This window comes from Amia ocellicauda, chromosome 9, assembly GCF_036373705.1.
Source record: "Amia ocellicauda isolate fAmiCal2 chromosome 9, fAmiCal2.hap1, whole genome shotgun sequence".
NCBI classification, from domain to species: domain Eukaryota; kingdom Metazoa; phylum Chordata; class Actinopteri; order Amiiformes; family Amiidae; genus Amia; species Amia ocellicauda.
The window spans coordinates 37,850,930-37,876,559 of record NC_089858.1 but is presented as its reverse complement, the minus strand read 5'-3'; the positions used below and the strand labels follow the sequence as shown (position 1 = coordinate 37,876,559).

At 41.3% G+C, this 25,630-nt stretch overlaps 1 protein-coding gene across 3 annotated transcripts; it reads left to right on the top strand.

Annotated features, from left to right (window-relative positions):
- Positions 1 to 185: 185 nt before the first annotated feature.
- ddhd2 (DDHD domain containing 2) lies at positions 186 to 25,197 on the top strand. Of its 3 annotated transcripts, XM_066714390.1 has the most exons (19): positions 186 to 374; positions 1,832 to 2,121; positions 5,354 to 5,552; positions 8,273 to 8,463; positions 8,840 to 8,929; positions 9,417 to 9,537; positions 9,690 to 9,779; positions 10,319 to 10,460; positions 11,276 to 11,484; positions 11,813 to 11,877; positions 12,654 to 12,782; positions 13,026 to 13,121; positions 13,325 to 13,492; positions 14,746 to 14,769; positions 16,969 to 17,124; positions 18,217 to 18,319; positions 18,740 to 18,901; positions 22,599 to 22,782; positions 23,131 to 25,197. In XM_066714390.1, exons 2-19 carry the CDS (start codon positions 1,957 to 1,959, stop codon positions 23,210 to 23,212), a joined length of 2,376 nt encoding a protein of 791 aa, XP_066570487.1. In that variant the 5' UTR covers positions 186 to 374; positions 1,832 to 1,956; the 3' UTR covers positions 23,213 to 25,197. The 3 variants fall into 3 exon arrangements, with proteins under 3 accessions (XP_066570487.1, XP_066570489.1, XP_066570488.1); XM_066714392.1 differs by lacking the exon at positions 1,832 to 2,121; XM_066714391.1 differs by lacking the exon at positions 14,746 to 14,769.
- The last annotated feature ends 433 nt before the right edge of the window (positions 25,198 to 25,630 follow it).

Below are 25,630 nucleotides of genomic sequence, written 5' to 3'. Positions count from 1 at the left end.
ATCTACTGTATTTTCAGCCTATTACATCACGCTGAGCTCATGTTAGTGCTTTGCTCTTTCCCTTTCATTCTTGCTCAGCTGATCTGGCCAAGATGTCGCAACACAACAGTCGACCTTTGAACTCCTGGCGGCCGGGTGACGTCACCTGCTGATGTCGTCACGGGAGGCGTACGCCAATCACAGCGTGCGTTTCGCCGCAATGGAAGAAACGGAGACTTCAGTAGCATCGCTGTATTAACATCTTGGCTGCCTTGAAGGAAATATTACAATGCCCCCGGGACCAGAACCTCCATGTCAGCACCAGAGAGGTCCAGATCCCAAACCGTGCGAAGGACAGCGTGAGGACGGCGGGGCAGAGCTGGCCAGAGCCTCGGGTTAGTGCTGGTGTGGTGACGAGAGAGCGCCCATCAATGACCACTGATCCAGCCTTCAATACTGGACGTCAGCGGTGTTAGCTTGTGTTCATGTTTTCTCTGCAAGATACGCACCTTGTATTAGCTTGCAAATGCGTCGCTTATTTGAAAGAGGCCGATACATTGTTACAGCCAGTTTGTGATGGGTCATGAGGGACGCACAGCAGATTGTTAAGGTGTAATTGCATGTTGTTTTTACTGACCGGTGCGTGTATTTATTCATTTCTAAGCGAAATATCAATACACTGCACCGATATCGGTGTCGACGCTTTATTTCCTCTCATTGAAAGTTACGCACGGGGTGGGATTAGACAGTGAAGTGGGTGCTTTAACGGGGTGACACGCAGTGCGCCTGCGCTGCTTACTGCACGATTTGAGCACAGGGTGCACTTTCACTTCGGCTGCGTCTGAGTTTGGATTAGAATAAAACCCTGTTAAACCACATTCACTGATCCCCAATAAAAGGACACAGTGACACAGTTGGGAGTGATGGGCCTGCATCTCAAACGCAGCATTTAAATGTTTGGCACATGAATCAGATAGTCATTCACAGTTTAGGGTCTGCTAGGGAGGCTAGTTGTAACTGTTTCCAGTTGTAAGTGAATATCCTACTTTTTAGTAGTTTTAGCACCAACATGGATTAAAACAGCATTGGTTAATCGCTAATTAGTTAACCCAATGTTATTTTTAATCTGAGTTGCCTTGCACCCCAAAAATGTAAACCAGGATTAATCTTGCATTAAGATACTAATCCTAGATCTATGATTAACCAACAGATTTTGCACTTGGATATTGCTGTTATCATAAATGTTACAATTGCACCACAATGTTACATAAAACACATTACTTTAACTTAATTATTTTATTCTAATTTAAATAATATAAAGCAGTACATTGTGTTATTTGTTTTGTATTGTATAACAGTATGTTACTACATTGAGAGAGTTTTGCTAGGGCTTTGCTCCTTAATTTAAGGCCAATTCTGTTTAGTGGTTGAATGTTTTTTTTTCTTCTTATATATATATATATATATATATATATATATTTTGTACATCTTCACGAGAAAGCCCTTCTATTATAACAACCATTCTTTCTGAGGTGAGAATAGATAAAATAAGAAACAAAAACACTGGTATAATCTAATTAAATAAAAATGTCTCAAACTTAACAGATCCACAAATGTCAACCTTTGAGAAGCACTTGTTACTGAATAAACTGTAATGTATATTTGATGTTTAAAATGTATCCATATTTCACATTGAAACCTGGGTTAAAAACAGTGGTGCAATATTTACTCTTGGATTAATTTTAAACTGATTACATATAAAAGCTGGTTTTGTGCAAGCTGATTAAAGTATAATCCTTGATTTAATCCGAGTTATCGACTAAACCGTGTTGGTGCAATCGGTCATCTCTAGGTGTACTGCTTTCCTGTTGACGAGGCTTGGTATATCGAAGAGCCCAGCTTCCATTACTGGGACGGCGACGACCAGCACCTTCACGGTCAAAGTCCTGGCCTCGGAGTTCACAATCCTATTACGCCATGTCCCAGAACGTGGAGCCGGCTGCCGAGCCCCCCCAGCCTGATCTTTCCGATCTTTCTCAGAGGATCAGGGCCCACAATCAGGCGAGCCTTAATCCGGCTGGGCAGACTCGAGGAACACAGAAGCATCGGCCCGAGGTGGCCTCCTGTACAGCCAGAGGGCAGGTCAGCCAAGCTTTCGCATATCCCTTTTGTGTGTCCATGCATCGCTTGCTCTCCTATCTTCCAAAGCTCGCCACACTGTAGGCTACAGGAGAGACCCAGTGCCATAGGGGTTACAGGCCACCTTTAACATCCGCAATATTTGAGCTGAAAATATATAACTCTGATCAAATACACAGGTGTTTCGTTTTAAAGAAAGCGACACATATGTTTGCACTCTTGAAACGTTTTTGTTTTTTTTCTGCTTTAGATCAGGTGACTTGGCTCACACACAATGAGCCCAGTAATCCTGATGGTCACCCTCATTGGCATTGTGTTGTTCCGGCCCTCCCCGTTGTAAATCTTCAATACACTTGACCTACTTTGCCAGAACTTCCCTGCAAAGCCTGCCAATTATCTAATTGACTGCTGACCACACTGTACATATTCTGGGTTTCCTCCCAAATCAGCCCCACTAGAATAATTTAGACCAAACAGTCATACAGAAACATTTATTTAGGTAAGCTAGGGATTCAATAAGAAACAGTATTGTTTTGTGGCATCTGTTATTTTATTTTGACGAAATTAAAGACATCAGCCCTTTTGAGCCCATTCTGTTTTATCACTAAATGCAAGGCAAGTTAGAATTTGAGCAGAATCAAAGGTCAGACCTTCTAGTGGGCTGCCATATTGAAAGCAGTCTGCACAAGAAAGGTCAGATTTGCTGCTCTTGGAATTTATAATGAATGTTTAAGAGCAGACAAGATCTCAGTCCCACACTCTTCTGGAGGTCCCAACGGTCTAGTTCTTGCTGCCAGGCTGTGAGTCCCTCATGTCAAGCATGTCAAGCCAGTCAAGCCAAAAAGAGCACAAAGCCCATCATTCACACCTTAACTGGAATTGTTAAACTACTCTGCTGCATGGTGGGACACCTTGCTCTTAAATTAGCCTGGACACAGCTTGGAAAAGAGAGAAATGACAATTACTCTTTGACCTGGGTAATTGATAGTTTATTTTTTGCATACTGTATGCATACACCGTGACACCTCTTTATGACTCTCAGGTCAAAGTGGGATAACAGATGCTCCTTTCTCTTAAAGCAGATATGGTCTAATTTAAACAGATAGTGGAAAACAAACTTGGACTTCCACCCTCAGTCCAAAAAAAGCTGAGCAAAAAATATTGATGCATATTGGATTAAACACACACACACAACGCTTGTGTAGAAGTATACAAAGTGTCTTCACCATGGTTTAATTTTCATTTTCATTAGGTTGCAAGGGGTAGATTGAAGATTTTTTTTCTGAATATCACAGATACACAGTACAATGTCCAGTTTAAAGTATGTGTTGCATTGTGCCATCATAGGACTTTTTTTTTTCTATGCATTAATCATTTATATGTTCAACCAGACTTGAATGGGCTTTTTGTCACAGTCATATGGCTAGTGTAAAGACGCATGTCTGCAGGGCATAGAAATTGTCTGTATTTCCCCACTCTGGAAGAAAACACACTTTTCAATATCTCTGAAAAGCTGTGTCATAATAAAATGGGAACCGTATGCTCCCAGTGCATTTTCCACTCGTGTAACATCTGTCGAAGGACTACAGTTAGGTTTGTTTGTGCTATATTCAAATGTTGGCAAACTAGCACTATAAGCTTTGTACATTCGGCCAAAGCGAAAGCGTATAAATGTCTAATGGCTCCAGTTGTGGATTGCACCAGAGGCCATGTGCTAAGTATAGATTAGTTTGCGTGAAAAGCGCCATGCCTGCCAGTGTGTATAGTGTTGTTTTGGACAACGGCGTTATTCCAGCATCCATTGAAATTGATGGTGAGGGTTTGTGGAGTTACTAGTACAAATTGTAATTAGTTTTGATGTGCTTTCTTTCGGATATGTGTCTGTTTTACAGATATGACACACAAGTTTGTTGTTTTTTTGGGGTGATTCCCATGCCGAAAATAAAACAAATAGCCCAATGATCAAGTCGTTCATTGTTTCAGATGTGCTAAAGCAATCTCCTATTGTACTGCGAGAATAATGTGTGCCTTTGTAAAGCCCGGGGCATTATGTTACAAGTCCAACCCTAACTCCTTCTCAAGATCCTGCCACACACCCGCCTTCCCTGCATCTCTGTGCATCTCTGAAGATCTGCGTGGTCTTCAATTATTAATGCCCTTTGCTGAAACCCTAGAGTCGACTCTTTGTCAGAGTGAAGCTTGACTGTGCCCTAAGATCAAGGTATGTGTCTCTGCGTGTGTTTTTTAGTGTGAGAGAGGGCTGTTGCAGTAGGTTTCCTATCTTTAATGTGCAACACAGTAGTTATAACTGATTCGGCCGCCAATACGTAATGGGTTCTCGTAGGTTTTAAAGATTGGGATGAAGGTTTTGTAGTTGTGGTTTGCTCACCTGATTGTAATCCATAGAGATCAGGGATCTAAGTGACACGTTTTGCAATCCGATAACCCTGACACAGACGCATTGCTGTTGTGTAAGTTGAAGAAGACTGGAAGATGCTAGAATTTGCTCTCTTTCACAGAGCTACATTATTGAAGTTGAAGCCCCCAGATGGAAAAAGGTTTGAAACTGCTCAGATGATATTTTATTGGCACTGAGAGATGTGGTTGGCAAGAAGGTGTCTTTTAGGCAGAGCTGTGGAATGCAGTTTCTCATCGTGTACCAACTGCTGTATGTAAATTCAGACTGGATGTTTTGTCTCAAACTGGTTTGTCCACCAATTTGGGTTTTTTGTGAGAACATGGCAGTAGATTTGTTTAGTCACCGCGATTACAGAGAAGGAAACACATGACACATGCAGTGCTATTGCCAGAGGGTCCACTACTGTAATCTATGGCCATGGTGGCAAAAGTTATGACTTGAGCCTAAATTAAGAACCAAAATATAGAAATAGCTTTGCACCCTCCTACCTACATTCCCTACTCATGCTGTTTGATTGGCCAAGCAATTCCCCACTTCCCTGACTAACCCTATGCCCCGCAGCAGGGGATGAAGCAACTGTAAACTTGCTTGGTGATCCTGTGACCTTTATTGCAACATAATAGCCTTTGCTCTTCTATATGAATACATGCTTTGGAATTTTTCCTTTCATAACAACACTGACTGTAATGTATTGGCGATGATGTTGAATCTATGTCCAGTCTCCTACTTTGCCGTGTTTTCCTGCCTTTCTTTCCTGTTCTTCCTAACTGCACAAGAGAGGTCTGAACAGTGGCATTGTGCTTGCTCTCTGACTAGATGATGGCTTCCACTGACCGGGTCGAGACCTCGCCAACGTCTTCCAGCTCCTTCGAGATCATCGACCTCGACGCCATCCAGTCCCTGTACGAGCCGGTGCAGCCTCACTGGTTCTACTGCAAGTGCACGGATTTCAAAGACACGTGGCTCCCGTTCAGCAGGGAAGACTCCCAGAAACTGGAGGCTGCGCACAACTCGGGTAAGTAGACAAAGTGACTAGTGGAGGCGCTCAAAAATGGCCACTGTCTTGAACTTGAAGTACTAGGGATAAACTTAAACTAAGTTGATAAGTGTGGGCAGAAGTGAGGAGTAGTGGTTTGGGATCTGGACTCTGAAGCAGAGGATTGTGGGTTCAATCCTGGGTGAGGAACACTACCCTTGAGCAAAGTTCTTTACCCAGAATGCTACAGTAAAAACCCAGCTGTATAAATGGGTCACTGCATGTAAAAATAATGTGATCTATTGTAACAATGGTAAGTTGCCCAGGATAAGGGAGTCTGCTATGAAATATAGTAGTAGTAATAATAAGTAGGAAAGAAGAAAATGTTTCGGAGAGGTTGAGTTAATCACTACCTGAAAGCAGTTACGAGGGTCAACACTTTAAATGACAACTTCATAACCTTTAGATCAGGGGTTCCCAATGTCTGGTGAAGGAGGGCCAATTTCTGGAGGTTTCATGAGATGGGGGGGCTGCAGTAGAAAATTAACCACCAATGAAAAGAAATATGTACCACTTCATACCTTTTTGTGTCCTATACCTTTCTGGGAAACCAGGGCACATTTAAGAACTTTAATTGTTGTTTTATTATTTCTCCCCACATTACATGTGCAATTTGCAACCGAAAATGTTCAGAAACCGTAAAAGTATAGTTAAGGATCAGAAAGGGGTGGTTGAAGGTTGTCTTTGGGGGCCACACCAAACATCCTCAAGGGCCAAATTTTTGGGTCTGATTATCCCTGCATAGTGTGTCCCAGGGGTTGTGTTGGTATAGTCTTTGGTTTATTCAACATTAAAAACATGTACCAAATGGTGAGTTAACACTAGAAGCGCCGACATTTCGAACTACCTTCAAGCGCCATAGCCGGTCACTGTAACCGATAGCCCTTTAACAGCTGCAATATGATAATCAAAGGCAAACCATCGTTTAAAACTCAGAAGTTTTATTCATGAACTTCAAATCCAACATTTACATAGCACAAATAGAGTATTTAAATTGAAATATGATCATAAAACATTAATATTATTGCTATAAATAACAACGCACTTTTTTTCTAAATGCACACACTGCAGTCAAAACATGAATGACTATATAGCCTACAATGAGCAAAATGATCAAAAACGGCATGCAATAAGAGAATGAAACAAGTGTAAACGTAAATATTGGAATAATGCTGAGAAGCAATATTTTATAGTTCAAACATAACGATTGCATTTATCAAAACATAATTGTACACTAAACATTTTCAACACCATGTAAACGTTTTCAGCATACACTGCTTGTATTCACTGTAGCTTTGTATTTCAATAAACTATTTACTATTTATATAGCTTGCATACCTGACAGCTCGTACAGTCACACAGGACACGTTTCTGCACTTTCCCTGCATGAGCTCGTCCCTCACACCGCATTTTGACAGCCTCTCCAGATAACACTTTTACTCCACGAATATATAGCATCGCAATAAATGCTCCTGCACTGATAATGTCGGTGAATCATTATTTTGGTGGATGTGCTGCGCTATTGCTCTCTGTATTGCAGTAGCAATCGTGTATTGATCAGTGGAGTAAAAGCACTCGGTACCATTTGGACCTGGCGTACCACTCGCCGTGATTCACAGCACTGGCACAAACCCACGAATGCTCTGTCATTCCCAGTAGCACTGATGCCCCTAAATCAGTCATGTTCATATTCACGGCATGTCCAAATCAAGCTCTCTTCAGTCTCCATTTCCAATCGGGTCATCACTGTATCCACTCAATCCAAGTACAGCTGTAAGAAACACTGTAATGCTGTACAATGGGTGTGTTTTTCTAGCACATGAAAGACTGTAGACCGGTAGAGATCGCCACTGGAGCGCCAGACTGACTATATTGTAAAGGGCAGGCAGGATTATGCGCTATATTTGAGTTATTATGTATTTAAATGACTGGTCAAAATAACCAGATTTTGGCTATTCTAGGTAAATATGTTTATAACTTATTTATTTTCGCGTTTATGCAGCTAAAACGCTGTAGGCATGTTTAATACATATATTTAGGAAAAGTCACGAATGGGTATGCGCAGTGTATTTAGGAACACAGAGTAATTCAAATTTGAATAACCAAATTGGTCAAATTGACTGGCTCGGCGCATCTAGTGTTAACAGTATATTGTTTACTTAAGTGTCAAAAGTCTTGCATTGCAGCAGGGTTAGGATACTAACTTATACATGTTTTATTTTATTTTATTTGCAGTCGTGTATATGATAAAACAAGATCTGAATTCTAAAATCAATACTAGAAAACATTATGTACATGACCCTTGACTTCATTAGTGCCCCCTCCCCTGATGTTTTCCTTACACTGGTATAGGAGTTTCAACTCTGTGCAGGATTGTTGCCCACCCCCACAATCACCTGACACAGAAGTCATTTTTTTGTGGTTAATGTGTCGTCCACGTGTGAAATACAATACAGACTGTGAAAGCTTTACACCGTTTTGCTACAGACCCATAAACAAAACTACTGATAGATTAGAACTTAATTAAAAAAACTATTAACCAGGAAAACTTAATTCATAGAAAGTAAATCATGTAACATAAAGCTACAATGCGTACAACTCTTACTATCAAAGCTGACAAGCTGAAGGATCTCGCGTATTTGGATTTGTCAAGATGCCGTGTCTCAATGTTTGATCTCTGTGTTGCTGCCGAACTTCAGGTGAGAAGTCGGGAAAGATAGTTGTGGCCACTGAGGGCGGGCGCTATGACGTACACCTATCCGAGAGGATGAGATACGCTGTCTACTGGGACCAGGTCCCCTCTGAGGTCAGACGCTGCACCTGGTTCTACAAGGGAGACAAAGACAGCCGCTTCATACCCTATGCTGAGGAGTTCAGCGAGCGGCTTGAGGTGAGGCTTTTTCAAGAGACTATTTCCTTCTCTGAGCGTTAAAGAGCACATCCATTAAATGCACACAGAATAAGAAGTCTATGGTCGCCCACTCTGAGGAGCAAATCCCAGTAGCTCTGAGATCTTGTGCTCTAATAGGATGGGAACTGTAGGCACAGATTTTTTACTGCTGTTAGAGGACCAGTTCTGTGTTCAGACATTAGTCGGCAAGAACCGTTCTACACCAACTTTGAGGTCCACAGGAAACCATATTACTTCATCAAAAAGTTTTGGTCCTTGTCAGATCATGGATTTTTCCCAGTCTTTTAATTCTCCTGGCTTTCTGGATGCTGGGAAGTTTTTTCTGCAATTGATATCTCTACCGGCGTTCCTACAGGAGGCGTACATGATTGCGGTGACACTAGACGAATGGAAGAGGAAGCTGGATTTTCCCTCAGGAGAGACGGTTATATTACACAACCCAAAGGTAGGGATGGACTCTTAAGAGTGTGGAAAAAATATTTTCCCTTTCTTCTTCTTCATCAAATGCTCTACTGCTCTTACTCTCCATAGCCAATGTTTGGTGTCTTGTTGGAGCATCAACATCTCTTCTATCAGTGTTTAAGCACAGTCCTTCAGGCCACAATGCAGCAGCTTTCTTAGACTCTTCAGTCATCCCCAGGAAAGGGGTTATATGGGTCAGTTTGGTGATTAATTCACTAATGAAGAGCTTGGGTGAAATGAAAAGTAGACGCACACATTTGAAGAGCACTGAACTAGATTTTCATTCTTCTCCACTGGGATCTGTCAAAAGCTTCGTACACGGTGTCTCTGCTGGTATACCTGATGCACTTAAGTCTTGCATCGATCAATTGATCGATTGAATGAATGATTGAATGAATGAATCGAGTAGGACTTATTGGTGTGCATCACTGATGGGTTTTCTAAGGATCTGTTGTCTTCTGAACCCATAGCTGATAATGCAGTATCAGCCCATCACGCTCCAGGAAGAGTGGGTCTCCTCTCCGTCAGAGCAGACCCGCCCGAGGACGGTGAAGAGGGGCATCGAGAACATAACGGTCGAAATTCCCGAAGGTGAGGCTCTTCTGCCTGCCAGTTCCTTCCACAGAAACATCTGAGGTTCTGCTGTGGTGGTTGAGGGGATATCTGGTCTGTGGAGACGATGTCAGCCAGGAAGAGCATGGGCACCATTTGGGTGACCTTTTGGTGTTTTTTCCGTTCCACAGGGGAGCCGGAGGCAGTGGATCATTTAGTGTTCATGGTGCATGGAATCGGACCAGCCTGTGACCTGCGCTTCCGGAGCATCGTTCAGTGTGGTACGTACATCTGCTGCCCACAATCCTCAAGGTCTTTTATTTAAAACAAATCCCAAGGCCCCCCCACTTATCGAAACAAAATAATGGATTTGTGGTGGATGTCACCTGGGTTCCATGTTTCAATGTAATCTGGGCCTCATCCTCATTAAAACCAAATCTGTACATAGCTGGCTTTTAAAGGCTTCCACTTGTATTATTTTAGTATTTTATTTTAATTGTTTCTCTCCTGCATACTATTTTTCTTCCCCCTCATGTTATCATCTTAGTTTTATGTTATCTGCTAAAGAAATACACCTTTTTCTGAATCTGCAAGTAATTCGGATTTAGCTGTGTCTGGTCTCTTGGCCTAATAAAACATTTTCATTCTCTTAGGGACACATTCTTACAATCTTCATCATCACTTTAAGTTTGCATTTTGTTCTGTTAAGAAAATGACACATGCAGATTGAAAAGTGTGACTTAAATTAAAAAATTTACTCTATCCCTCACTGGGCCTGTGTCTGTGTGTCTGTGTGTGTTGTGTGCATGCGCGGCCCCAGTGAATGATTTTCGTAGTGCGTCACTGAGTTTGCTCAACTCCCACTTCAAGAAGGCTGAGGAGGAGAAGAGGATCGGCCGGGTGGAGTTCCTCCCTGTGAACTGGCACAGCGCGCTCCATGGAGACGCCACTGGAGTGGATAAGTAAGGATGCAGTCAGGGGTAGACACATTTTGGTAGCCCACATTTTTTTCAATAATGAACATTAAGTGGTATAAGTCTAGAAAAGAAATTGACAAATGCACAAAGTACACACCAAGTATACTTTTGTTTTTCTTCCAACTTTCTACACTCAAATACTTTTGCAAGTGAAACTTTTTGCCCTATGGCTAGTATAACATACATATGTAAAAACAAGTCTGGGGGGAAAAAAAAAAAGTCTGGGTATGACTTTGGTGGTATCAGTCTGTCTGATAAGCATGTGTGTTTAAATCTATATTATACTTTTTTTTTTTTTATTCAACTCTCAATAAAAGTCAGGAAAGTTAAGAGCATTGCTAAATAGGATTCAGTTTTTACATAAAGTACAACATAAATCCATTGCATTTCTGTAAAACATAAGAAGACACTCAAGCTTTTTATATTTTGTAAGGGCGGGGGAAATAGTAAAAAAAACTAAGTTGTTAACAATTTGTATTTAGCAAAAAAATGTAAATGCATGCATGAATCAGCAGCAGAGCATTTGAACTCAAAGCCTGTGACGTAAATGTTTTAATCCTGGTTTTGTAACATTCAATTGTTTGTTTTCTATAATGCTCACAACAATCAAAGAAAATCACACTTTAAATCCAACCAAATGTGTTCTACTAGTTTTCCAAGCCTGGGGCCTTCTGGTATGTTACTGAAGCTTTCCCCTCCTCCTGTGTTTGTGTGCCTGTGTTTGTGTGCCCGTGCCCGTGTCCTTGTCTGGGAATCTGTCTGTGTTTGTGTGTCTGTGCGTCTGCGTGTCTGGGAGACAGAGACATTCAGAGGATAACGCTGCCCAGTATCAGCCGACTGCGACACTTCACCAATGACACTCTGCTGGACCTGTTCTTCTACAACAGTCCCACCTACTGTCAGACCATTGTGGACACCGTGGCCTCGGAGCTGAGCCGCCTTCACAGCCTCTTTCTCCAGAGGAACCCTCAGTTCACAGGGGCCGTCTCTGTGGCCGGACACAGTCTAGGTCAGTCCCGTGCTCCCTCCGTCCTCCCATTAAAGCATTTTCCCACCACACTGAAGCTATTTGTGATATATTTGGGTGGAGAAACACTGCTTAATGTCACGAAATCCTACATAAATCTTTCAAATGCATTCTTAAATTGTCCCTGTCCACCACCACACCCCCAATTATGATTTATTGGCACATGTTGGTTCTTAGGTTAGGACATGAAAGGTGTTATTAACAAGCCTGTACCTTTGTTTTGGTTCTTGTTAAACTTGGCAGCTGATTTTTTTTTATAAAGAATATAATTTAGATTTTGTTTATTTTAAATGTTTCTTGTCTCATCTAGGTTCTCTCATTCTCTTCGACCTCTTAACCAATCAGAAGACTGACCAAGACAACAGTAAACCAGTGGTAGGGAATATATGTATTAATTAATATGTGTGTGTTTGTTTATGTATTTATTTATGTATTTATTTTCTCCAGCTGTGGGGATGGGATTTAAAGTACATAAATAAATGCATGAATGATAGGAGTTATATATTCCTCTAAGAATGTTTTTTTGCAGATAACAATGTTGATACTTTGATAAAACATTGATACTGAAATATGTAATGACATTCTGTAATTCATACTTTTCTTTTTAGTGTTTGTTGTGACTATAGTAAGTTGCCCTGGTTAAGGGCGTCTGCTAGTAAATCGTCATAATCGTCAATAAATATATCCCTCCCACTAAATCTTTTATAAAAACAGTGAATTCCCTGTTGTTGGAATATAGAAGTTAGGCTACCATCTACTGATAGAAATTGGTATAACATAAATTTGTTAAAGAAGCAAGCCTCTCCAATAGGCCTCTTACCTGAATTTGCTAATATATACCATTATTTTCAAAGAAACATGAAGCAGTTTAGAAGTCTTAGAAGTGATAACTGTAATGATTATATTATTAATGCAAGGGTTACAGAAGCAGACCAGCCACCACATGAGTTTATACTTTATTTCTGAATCCTTTGTTTTGTATGTGCCCAGTGAGCAATGGAGCTGATTAAAAACTTAAAGATTATTCGTGGTCGACTCGCAGAGCTTATATTGATTCAATATTGCCCTATTTTTGGCATTTTAGACTTAGGGGGGGAAAATATGAGACGTGTGCATTTAAATGGTCTTATCTTATCTATATTTTAATTCAGACACAGGACAAAGCCAGCCGTGGGCCTGTGAATGGGGATTTACACAGCTTAGAAGAGGCTCTGGAGAGAATGGATCTAATGGAGTACAGCAATTTATTTAGAAAAGAAGAGCTGGACATTGAGTCTCTGGTAAGTTTCTCTGCCTTTTTGGGGACATTTTGATTGAGAGGTGTGTGTTTCTTTAGCACAGCTTTTGTAGCCCACTCAGTTTAGCTATCGGTAATCTAGTGCTGCTCTTGTTGAGAATGTATTGATTTTGATTTTTTCACTTGGAAAAGCATGCATTTGTATATCCCATACAGTGCTCACAAGCTGTTGAATGGAGAAAACAGGGAAGCCACTGTTTATGGAGTCTGTCTTTCTATTTTCCAGGCTTTGTGTACAGAGAATGACCTGAAGGATATGGGAATACCTCTCGGGCCCAGGAAGAAGATCCTGTGCTTCATGAGGAAAAGAGAGATCCTGCAGGTGTGAGACAAGACATTTTAACCTGTTTGTTGTTCCCGAAAGGCTTTAACTTGGGATTAATTTGTATTCAGACATTAACCAGAACTGTTAACCATTGGAACCAGCCATGACTACCTAAAATAAGTCATGCTGACACAACCTCGACTGTCATGGCTGAACTGTATGTAAACGCAGCCATTGTCTCTCTCCTGCGTTTCACACAGGAGGTCAGAGCAGGACACCCACCCTTGACTGCGGGTTTACAGGGGGCCAAAGAGGAAGTGGGGGCCCTGGGTTTGGGGACATCCGATGACCAGGTTCTCCTTGGCACACTGTCCTCCATTAGCGTCAGCCCTGTCGACTACGAGTATTTTGACGTCGGAATTGGGCAGGTAAAATGGCAGCCGCTTGAGAAAAACCCTCTGTGGGAACAAGACCTTTCAGTTTTCAGTTTTTCTTTTCTTTTCAGTACTTCAGGGCCACAATTCGGCACAAAATGACTGTGCATGTTCATTGGAGCGCTGCCTTTGCCTCCCGATAGCTGCGCACATCCTAGTCCACTTGTCCAAAAGGGTCAGGATAGGAAAAAGAAACCTGTGGCTTAAAACTGTGAAATAAACACCTACTTAAAGATGAAAGAAAAATAAATAAATTCCCATTCAGTTATAAAACGGAACAAAGGCATGACTAAGAACATTTCTAGCTTGTATTAATGGTGGCCACAGTAAATATTAACATTCAAGGAACTTTCAGGCATACAAGTATTAGCATTAGCCGCTTTTGAGAGTGAGCATTTTGTGACCATTTGATTGCAGCAATTGTGCTGTGCTAACGAAACGATAAATTCAAATTTCTTCAAACTGGACGCACAGAATTTTTCCATGGTTTCCATGGATTCACATGATTGGGTGTAAAACATCAGGCTAAACTGCCAAAATACCAAAGCTATTTTCAGTTTGGCATAGTTATAGAAAAAAAAAAATATTCCTTGAATGTTAATATTTACTGTGGCCACCATTAATACAAGCTAGAAATGTTCTGAGTCATGCCATTGTTGCCTTTTATAACCGAATGGAAACTTTAAGTAGGTGTTTATTTCACTGTTTTAAGCCACAGGTTTCTTTTTTGCTATCCTGACCATTTTGGAAGAGTGGACTAGGCTAACATGCCAAAATACTGAAGTATCCCTGTTTCATTTCCTTGAAAATGAATACGTTACTGTGTGCATAGCTCAAAAAGTGATGGATCCTGAGCGTGCTAAGAAATAAATGTACATACGTTTTGCACGGAGTTGAGCTCATTGCACAGAACTCTTAGACGGGGCTTCAGGGAACACATCATGAATCGCAGTGGGTGAGACGCCTACAGGACCACAGTGGAGTCCAGCAGAGGGCTGCTACAACACTGCCACCATTAACTGGCAAACCAACTCACCGCCTTCACGCATGGCTTTCAAGCTGCACAGTGCAGTTTATTTATTTTCAACCCCTGCAGAAAAATGCTTTTTTTTTAATTTTATTTTTTTAAGATGGAATAGGGGCAGTGCCCATCATGTCCTTGGTGCTTGTATATCGTACATAGTGTGACCAGGGGCCAGGACACTAATAGCCCTCCTGTTCCTTTCCCCTGGCTATCTGGATGGCAGAATCGGGGGATTGGCACAGGCCAGGTTGGTGCATTGGGGGTGTGGGGCTGGGGGACAGTAAAGGGGTGGGTAGTAGTTTTCATCTCCCGTTTGCTTTGTCTTTAAAGAAACGCCGCCAGTCTCTCCTCATGATGACACGCCATTCCTGTTGTACTTTACGTGTGTGTGTGTGTGTGTGTGTGTGTGTGTCAAGTTAGTGGAGTAGTTGCCATTCACTGCTTGTGCTTTACCTACAGCTGGGAAGGGCAACCCTTTTCACTTCTTGTCCTCTCATCTGTTGATCGTCTGTGTTTCCGCTCAGCATGTCTGTATGGAGTTTTGTGATTAGTCTTCGTTGTGAATTTCAGATGTGTGTTTAGAAAGCTTATGTTTCTTGGTAGGCATGAAGATGCTACACTGACTTCAGTCTCCCTACTGTTCACCTTCTGTTTCCTGTCTCGTATATACTGTATTAATGCAGTATATATGAGATGTGTGTACCCCTATACTTGCTATTATTTTTTTAAATATCATCAATCGAATGACTTATTTTCCTTTGAAGTCATCCTTTGTTACCCAGTTCAATCCTGTTTTAATTGGAATGCATCTATATAACATTCAATTCTGTATTGTTAAGTATTAAGTATTAGTGTGTTCTCTTGTACACTCACATAAAGGATTATTAGGAACACCTGTTCAGTTTCTCATTAATGCAATTATCTAACCAACCAATCACATGGCAGTTGCTTCAATGCATTTAGAGGTGTGGTCCTGGTCAAGACAATCTCCTGAACTCCAAACTGAATGTCTGAATGGGAAAGAAAGGTGATATAAGCAATTTTGAGCGTGGCATGGTTGTTGGTGCCAGACGGGCCGGTCTGAGAATCTGCTCAGTTACTGGGATTTTCACGCATAACCATTTCTAGGGTTTACAAAGAATGGTGTGAAAAGGGAAAAACATCCAGTATGCGGCAGTCCTGTGGGCGAAAATGCCTTGTTGATGCTAGAGGTCAGAGGAGAATGGGCCGACTGATTCAAGCAGATAGAAGAGCAACTTTGACTGAAATAACCACTCGTTACAACCGAGGTATGCAGCAAAGCATTTTTGAAGCCACAACACGTACAACCTTGAGGCGGATGGGCTACAACAGCAGAAGACCCCACCGGGTACCACTCATCTCCACTACAAATAGGAAAAAGAGGCTACAATTTGCACAAGCTCACCAAAATTGGACAGTTGAAGACTGGAAAAATGTTGCCTGGTCTGATGAGTCTCGATTTCTGTTGAGACATTCAGATGGTAGAGTCAGAATTTGGCGTAAACAGAATGAGAACATGGATCCATCATGCCTTGTTACCACTGTGCAGGCTGGTGGTGGTGGTGTAATGGTGTGGGGGATGTTTTCTTGGCACACTTTAGGCCCCTTAGTGCCAATTGGGCATCGTTTAAATGCCACGGCCTACCTGAGCATTGTTTCTGACCATGTCCATCCCTTTATGACCACCATGTACCCATCCTCTGATGGCTACTTCCAGCAGGATAATGCACCATGTCACAAAGGTCGAATCATTTCAAATTGGTTTCTTGAACATGACAATGAGTTCACTGTACTAAACTGGCCCCCACAGTCACCAGATCTCAACCCAATAGAGCATCTTTGGGATGTGGTGGAACGGGAGCTTCGTGCCCTGGATTTGCATCCCACAAATCTCCATCAACTGCAAGATGCTATCCTATCAATATGGGCCAACATTTCTAAAGAATGCTTTCAGCACCTTGTTGAATCAATGCCACGTAGAATTAAGGCAGTTCTGAAGGCGAAAGGGGGTCAAACACAGTATTAGTATGGTGTTCCTAATAATCCTTTAGGTGAGTGTATATTACAACATAAGTAAAATTGTGCTTTGACCTTTGTATACACTAAGAGTGAGAAATTGCTTTTATGCTTTCTGTGCCTAGCATTAAACTAAGGCCCTTTGCTGAGCTTCAGACACAAACATAGTAAGACCATCAGAGAGGGATAAACATAGGGTGTGTGCCACAGTGTTTTTTTTTTTTTTTTTTTTCATAATTCAAACTGACTTTAACTCATAAGAGTAGCCCATCTGTGCAAACATTTGACCTAGTTTCAGTTCTAGTGACTATTTTAACAGCTTTCAGGGTTTTTGTCCAGAAGCTGGAGAAGGAATTTCACTGTACAGATCACATGCTCACCCGACCCTCTCTCCCCTGTCGCTCTGAAGGTTTCCATCAACTACCCCAAGCTGGCTTTCCACCCCCAAACGTTCTTCGCTTTCGGGTCTCCCATCGGGATGTTCCTCACCGTTCGGGGCCTCAAGAGGATCGACCCCAACTACAGTTTCCCCACCTGCAAGTGCTTCTACAACATCTATCACCCAGTAAGATGGTGGAGGATGTGTGTCAGTATATCAGGCCCCTCCTTGGGTCGTCCACCCACTTCTGAACGCCTTTACATCTAGCCAAGCTCCAAATCCTACAGGCAGAATCTTGACTCCTTGTGAAGCTCCAGCTCTGGTCTTGCAGAGCCCCAATCCAGCAGGCTGTACAGGTCACCCTTTAAATCCCCCAGTATATGAACACCTTCAATTCTGAACAGATAAAGGGGAACTGCAGCCCAATTCTTAATTCTATTGGCTGAATATATTACAATTACATACTACTAGGCATCTGACCCAGGATATGTTCCATTTTTAAGTAATACACAAGTTTATACACGTTTCAGCTCACTTTTTCTCCCTATGGGTAGCGCCATTTTGGATTTCAAATCGAGGTTATATGTACAAACGTGATGTAGTTAAGGCCCGGACTGCCTTGGCTAGCCTGGTGTCTACATAGTAAAAGGTATTATATAGGTAAAAGTAATAGTAAATGTGTTTGGATAAGCTGATACGCTGATTTAAGTGAATTATATATTCATATTGTTTCAAAATATCTATGCACAGGTTTCTTTTACAGGGAATATTTGGCTTTTTGACAGTGTCCACTGTGTTGTGTACAGCCAAAAGCCACACAATGTGACATGTTTGTACACAGACGGTGAGCCACTGCCCCAGCAACTGTCCGTGTCAGATAGATGCCCAGCCTCACTGCAGTGTGTGACTGCAACTGATGTCACTGATTGTCTGCTACAGAGAAAATGGCAGCTGCCTAGGCATTTATAAATCACATTTTTCCTAAATATATATTCACTCTAGACTATTTTTGACATTGCTATATTTAAAACAATATATACAGCTAACATAATCAAGATAAACAAAAAATGGGGGGCAGTTCCCCATTAGACAGGGGTTTTGTTAAACTCAATAATTTATAGATCATTTGGATCAAACCGCTCAATACTTTTCAGCCCCTCAAAGGTCAGAAAATTGATGCTTATTCCATCGAGAACCATCACAAGTTCACGACCAGGGATGGAGACCACTGCTTTCGGAAACTCTGCTTTTAATTCCCGTTCTTTCCCCACCCCGCAGTTTGACCCAGTGGCCTACAGGATCGAGCCAATGATCGTCTCTGATATGGAGATCGAACCCATGCTGATCCCTCACCACAAAGGCAGGAAGAGGATGCACCTGGGTGAGCATCACTTCATAAGCACTCTTCTACAAGCTTAGCATTGTTTCACACCGCTGCAGTGATTAATTGGTAATTTATATCTGCCAATTGGTGAGAACCCTTTGCGCCATAATGATTTTTTGTTTTATTTTATATGCCACAGATTAATTACATACGTAAAGGCTTGCTTTTAAAATGCAGTTACATTTTAGCAAGATATCTGTGCAGTGTTGGGATTTGATTCCTAATTTTTAAAACATGACACACCTGTCAAGTTGTATTTGACTTATATATGCTGTAAACCCGTCTGAAATTGACAAAGTCAATAGGTTGCAAATCTTTAAAAGCGCCACCAAAAACATTGAGCAGCTTGTTTGAACTCTTGAGTACAGAATAGACCGCAGGTGCTCTCGGATGTGATGTGATTGTGTGACTCCACAGAGCTGAAGGAGAGCCTGACACGCATGAGCACAGACCTGAAGAACAATGTACTGGGATCTCTGCGGACCGCTTGGCAATCCTTTGCACGCTTACCCGTTGCTGCACTGCCCCCGGTGACAGAAGGAGAAACTGCACCTGAGCCGCCTCCTGAAGAGTCGGAAGGCAAGACCCAATTTCTTCTTCATTCTATTTAAATCGTAATCATAATTATAATTTGTATGTTATCTGTTGGGCATCATGGCAAAAAGGTTGAGTGCCCTTTGATAACAATTGTAACACAAAACAATTTGAAGTGTTTGTTTTGAAGGGGTTCTGGTTTTGTGGGATTGCAAAAGTTTTGCTAGTTGTGATTTGTGTGTTCTGAATGCACCGAATTTACCGGGTTACATAAAAGGATAGGTTGCGAATGCAGCCCTGGTTATCTGTGAGAGAAGAGACTACCCAGAGGGGGAGGGGCCTATGGGACCGCAGTCAATGTTGGGTAGTGTCCTCGACTCGAAAGATAACGGCATGATCGTAGATGCGCACTGGGACGTGCAAGTCTGTCAGGGTTCGAATTGGTTCGGTCCCTTCAGTGACTGACCTATTACTTCATCCACTCTTGAGTAGTGCCTCTGATACTGTTGTACACAGAAAGCCGTAACTCCTACATTGTTAGTTCACCTTTGCTCATACTGCAGCTATATTACCTTTCACTATTGCTGCCTAGCTTAAATCCTGCAATCTATACAGTAAAGGGAATTTAGTACTTTTGCGTCCATTTAAATAAGTAATAACCATATTTTTTCTAATTCTATCAGCCTTTGTTTCCAGTTCTGTGCAGTTTATATGGCAAATATTTGAATCTCTGGTTAAACCAGTAAAGAAATGCATTATGTTAAAATAAAAGCTTCACAATAATAATAATAATAATAATAATAATAATAATATTGATACCAAATTACCTTGGTACCTTGGCATTAAGTATCCGTTTTTAACCGTTTCTTTCCTCACTGTAATCTCTGCATGGGACCCGCTCTGTTGGCTGTTTTCTGGACTCATTCGTTGGCTTTCTTCTGTCATGCAGCTGGAAAAGTTAAAAGGAAAAAGTGTAAGCCTGAGTTTTGGAAAAATTTACTGGAGTGGCCAAAAGTAATGAATTTTAATTACTTCCAAGGTAAGCGAGGTAACCAGTGAGGTAAAGTTTAAGTTCGTGAGTATATTCCAGCACTGCTTGCTGATCCCCCCAGAACGGACACACAAACTTTATTTAAGCAGATAACATTTGCTAAGAGGGCAAATAAGTTTGCTGAATACTGTATAGTTTGGACATGAACAAATTCTTAAGAATAGTGATCTGGCCAGATGAGTCGAGCGAGTATTAAAATGGTATCCTGCAGTCTACAGGTTGATTCAAAGAGATTCCCTCCGTTTCAAAATACCTTCAATAGCAATAAAATGTGGTACAATATGGAGCAAGCCTCAAGTTAAAATTGTATGATCAATCACATTGGACATTACATCATACCAAACAGAAAAATTGAGCAATTTAAAAAATATATATATTGAGGGTTTATTTACATTTGTTAAGTTCCTTTCATTTAGTTTCGATTTTTTGTTTTTGTGTTCGGTTTATAGATGTTTGTGAGTCCATTTTGGGGCTAGACTCGTATAAATCCCAATCTCTTCTGACTTCCCTACCACTTCCTATGAAGCTCAAAGTATCCTTAAATAAAGTTGGGCTCGCAGCTTTCGTGAATGTCATGAGTTGTTGCTTGTCTGTGAGAGAGGCTTTAAGCTGATTGGCTGCTAACACTTACCTGTGATAGAGGCTGCTGTTTTCCTCCGTGTTCATCTCCAAATAGTTCTCGCCAATTCATCTTGTCGGCTTTGGTAGACCGTATGAAAGACGCCTGGACTTTCATCAACTGCTATGTAGAAAAAAATCCCTTTTCCCCTCTGCTATGACATCATGTGTTGCTGTCCCTCTATTATTCGGCTCTGCGCTGGAATAATCTGCCATCACTCTCTGCCTTTCTTTTCTTTTTTTTTTCTTTTTTTTAAAAAGCAGCTTTCAGAATGTCCCTTTACTAGGAGGCTGCACACTGAAAGTTAGTGACTTGGGAATGGATTCAGTAAACCTTACCTTTCTTTTGTATAATTCTGTAGCCTGGGACTCATCTAAGGATCCTGGAGCCAAAGCTAAAGTCAAGAGTGAGAAAATCCATGCAATTAGCCTTCATTAGCTTACAGTTTTGGTAAAAAGGTTCCCTGACTCTCCAAACATTTAGCATCAACCGGGACTTAAAATGTGCAATGATAGTTTCTGGGTTTACTACTCTTTGCAAGTTATTTTAAGGGGGCTTTTATTTATAAATCACAAAGTGTGGGGTTAGATTGATTTAAAACAAATGTACACTACATGGCCAAAAGTATGTGGACACCTGCTCGTCGAACATCTCATTCCAGAATCATGAGCATTAATATGGAGCTGGTCCCCCTTTGCTGCTATAACAGCCTCCACTCTTCTGGGAAGACTTTCCACTAGATATTGCTGCTGGGATTTTCTTCCATTCCACAAGAGCATTAGTGATGTCGGGTACTGATGTTGGGTGATCAGGTTTGGCTCAGAGTCTGCATTCCAATTCATCCCAAAGGTGTTCGATGGGGCTGAGATCAGGGCTCTGTGCAGGCTAGTCAAGTTCTTCCGCACTGATCTTGACAAACCATTTCTGTGTGGACCTCAATTTGAGCACGGGGGCATTGTCATGCTGAAACAGGAAAGGGCCTCCCCAAACTGTTGCCACAAAGTTGGAAGTGCAGAATAGCATTGTAGGCCGTAGCATTAAGATTTCACTTTAGTGGAACTAAGGGGCCGAGCCCAAACCATGACAAACAGCCCCAGACCTCCTCCAACAAACTTTACGGTTGGCACTATGCATTCAGGCAGGTATCATTCTCCTGGCATCCGCCAAACTCAGATTCATCCATCAGATGGTGAAGCGTGATTCAACACTCCAGGGAACGAGTTGCCACTACTCCAGAGTCCAATGGCGGCAAGCTTTACACTCCAGCCGACGCTTGGCATTGCGCATGGTGATCTTAGGGTCGTGTGTGGCTGCTCGGCCATGGAAACCCATTTCATGAAGCTCCTGACGAACAGTTCATGTGCTGACGTTGCTTCCAGAGGCAGATCCACTGGGGCAGCTCTAGCACGACAGAAATTTGGCAAACTGACTTGTTGGATAGGTGACATCCTATGATGGTTGAAAGTCACTGAGCTCTTCAGAATGGCCCATTCTACTGCCAATATCTGTCTATGGGGATTGCATGGCTGTCTGCGTGATTGTATACACCTGTCAGCAATGGGTGTGGCTGAAATTGCCAAGTCCACTAATTAGAAGGGGTGTTCACATACTTTTGGCCAAGTAGTGAATATCCATGTCTGTATCTATACTTTCTTGACCTTGTCTTCCTGGTTGCAGTGAATGTGTGTGTGTGTGTGTGTATATAATATATAGATAAAACAAATCTTTAAATTGGTATATGATGATTTAATAACTCTTCATTGGTTCTCTGTTGTGGCAATAATGCAAGTTTATGTCTCTTTAATGGACAGTCAGTTTGTTATAATCATGAAAGTGAAGAGTATATTAAATCCTAGTCTGCACAAGATGGCATTCTCTTTATGTCAATCCGGTTAACCAATCAGCAACCCGGAAACATCCCCATAATGTGCATTTTTGCACAGACCTGCATTGCGTCTGTAATGTAAGATGAGCCCCATCCAGAAGAGGTAAGCTTTGCTGAGTGCCAAGAGCTAGTCTGAAGCAAATCTTCGCCGCTGAGAGGGATAACCAAGTCTCTCATCCCCATGCAGGGATCAAGACCGAGGAGGCTGAACTGCATTCCAAAGAGGAGGAGAAGGAGAAGGAGCTGGAAGAGCAGAACATTAAGGTGGGGATGCTGAACGGAGGGCGGCGGATCGACTACGTCCTGCAAGAGAAACCCATCGAGAGCTTCAACGAATATCTCTTCGCACTTCAGAGCCACCTTTGTTACTGGTAAGACAACGCAGCCCCCGAAATCTGATTCAGGGACCTGCTTGGATTCATTTTCTTTCTTCCAAAAGATAAAAGCAGCTTCTGAGTTTATTTAAATGATCTAGTCCTCTTTGTAGAGACTTGAGTTACAGGTATGTGAGGCCTTCAGGCACAGCACCGAAGAAAAGCAGTTTCAGAACAGTGTGAATGGTTCTCCATTCCTTCATTAGCTCAGATGGCTCATATGAATTCATGAGAAGGGGAAATATAATATTGATGCATACGTTTTATTTTTCCTTTGTTTCCCAAATTGAATAATCTACCAAAGTGCACCATAAGATGTGTCTTTTGTTTGTTTTCATGCTCCAGGGAATCTGAAGACACGGCTCTCCTGGTCCTGAAGGAAATTTACGAGAAACTTGGAATCACTCTGGAACAGCCCCAGCCGTAGGCCTGAAAATGCAACGGAAACAAAAGAAAAGAAACAAGAAAAGAAGTGTTCCCCCGGTTTTTCACTGCTGAACCGCACTTTCTGTCCTCAACAGCTCATGACTGACATATGAGGAAAGGCTGCGTAAGTGGGCTGTCAGTGCAGTCTCTGTTCTGGCCGTGGCATCAGCAATGAAAGGGCCAGAGCAGCATCTTTAGTGCAATCTCTCCAAACTAAAATGGGAAACTTTTCTGTGATAATTATTAAATAGATTTGTTTTCTTTTTTTCTCCTTTATGGGTGTGATTATAGTATAGTCCTAGTTTACTTGCTTTGGTGATTTTTAAATCTCACTTTGGAGTGATTTTTCAAGTTTATTTCATTGTCTTTTTAGTGCATCTACAAATCTGATGCAGATTTCTGATTTGCCATATCTTTTTTTATATTTCTGATTTCCCTTTTCTTTTTTGTTTGCATGGAAATATCATGTTGTCCTCTGTTTTACTGTACCAGAGGTGTGTGTGTGTGTGTGTGTGTGTATATATATATATATATATATATATATATATATATATATATATATATATATATATATATATATATATATATATATATATAACTTTCTTTTAATACATTTGAGCTTCTTCGAATAGGAGATTGATAATAGTTTTTGCGCAACCGAGTGCACTAGTATCTTTCATCTGCTGCTAAAGTGGACTTGTGCATGCCAGTGACAGGACTGCCAAAAAAAATACATTACCCACAATCCTAGTGCTATTCTGAAACCTCGGGAGTGAACCGCTATATTCTACCTCCCCTTCGTCGCTCCTCGTGCACATATTCTTGGTTCTTTTGTTTCTGTGTTTGACAGGGAAGATACATAAAGAATAGCAAATCATTGTTCTTGATACGCTCTAGCTTTTGGAAATATGTTCATCCGAATGACCAGGATACCTGTTGGTTCTTGTTGATGGCATCAAGATTACCTTAGTGTAAGAGGTAGTAGTTGAATACTAAAGTTGAATGTTTGTTAGTACCATTTATAATTGGTATTGGTTGCTATTTTTGTGCAATATATCGATGTGAAGAAACCACATCTCATCCCTTCTCCATTTCAGCAACTCACTTAAACTTTCTCCTAAATTATAATCTTTTCTATGAATGAGCCCAGAATAGCCGTTGAACCACAGTGACGCAATGACTATATATGGATGCTTAGCAAGCATCTATTTCCATCCCCTGGCTCTTGATCTTTGGCGTTCGAGTCTGTAGATGTAGGCGTGTGCTTAACATGTATTTATGTTGCCCTTTTTGTTTTCTCGACTTGTTTCATGAAGCTTTGTTCTGTCGTCGCTTCTCGGATGGCTAACACCAATGATGACACCCTGTAGCTTCCAAGACTGGTCATCCCTCATGGGAATTAATAACCTTGAAAGGCTTGACAGTTCAAGGCTCCCCAACCTGTCCCAAACCGCCCATCAGTTCTGTGTTCTGTCATGGCGTTCCCCCAAAGCACTAGCGCTCTATACCCTATGCTTATTCTTAGTGCTTGTTTTGCTAGGCAGAGTTTAATAAACGCAACCAGTAGTCTTTAACTGCTGTCCTTTTTGTTTTGTTTTTCTTCTTTCTGTCTCATGTTTTCTGTGCTTTTCAGCTCTCTGGTCCATTACAGACTACAAGAGCTCTATGACCTCAATCTGTCTGGATTATGGAGAGAATCATCAAAGAAAGGAAAAAAAAAAAAAAAAATGAATCGAAGTAACATTTTCTATTTTTCCTTATGGAATACACAATAGATGAAGATGACTCCCATGCTCTGTAATGCATCCAAATCCTGCAACACAATAGCTGGGGAATTTAAGTCGACAAGGGAACTGTTTCTCAATTTGCACTTTATAATATATTGTATTTAAACCAAATACTTTTTTTTTCTCCATTAAAAAAAAACTAAAAAAAACGTATATTACATATGTTGTGTATGCCATAATAAACCTCAACCATGTTGTACATGTGTCTCCATGTTTGGTTATATATACAAATATAAAGATGACCACATAAAGGTGGAAAGATTAAACTTTGCACGTGTGACATGGAAAAGAAGCTGTAGACTGAAGCAAGTGGAGACATCTTGGGGAGTCTTCATTCAGCAGTGGATCAATATAGGCTGCTGCAGTTTATGATGGTGATATGCCTATATATAATCTTATATATAAAACTTAAGTAGTTGCGTAGACTATGTTCATGAGGCAAGTTTTGCGATATTAATGTATCTTTATATTTTAAGCTATGTATGCAGACATAAGAAAACAAGACATGAGTTTCTAGTTTTAATTTAACTTCCTTGATTTTCAAGGGCCAGGAAAGCTTGAGATTCAATACTGCTGCTCCCTTGTTAAGGTTTGTGTTTAAAAAAAAAAAAAAAAAAAAAATGCTGAAAGGC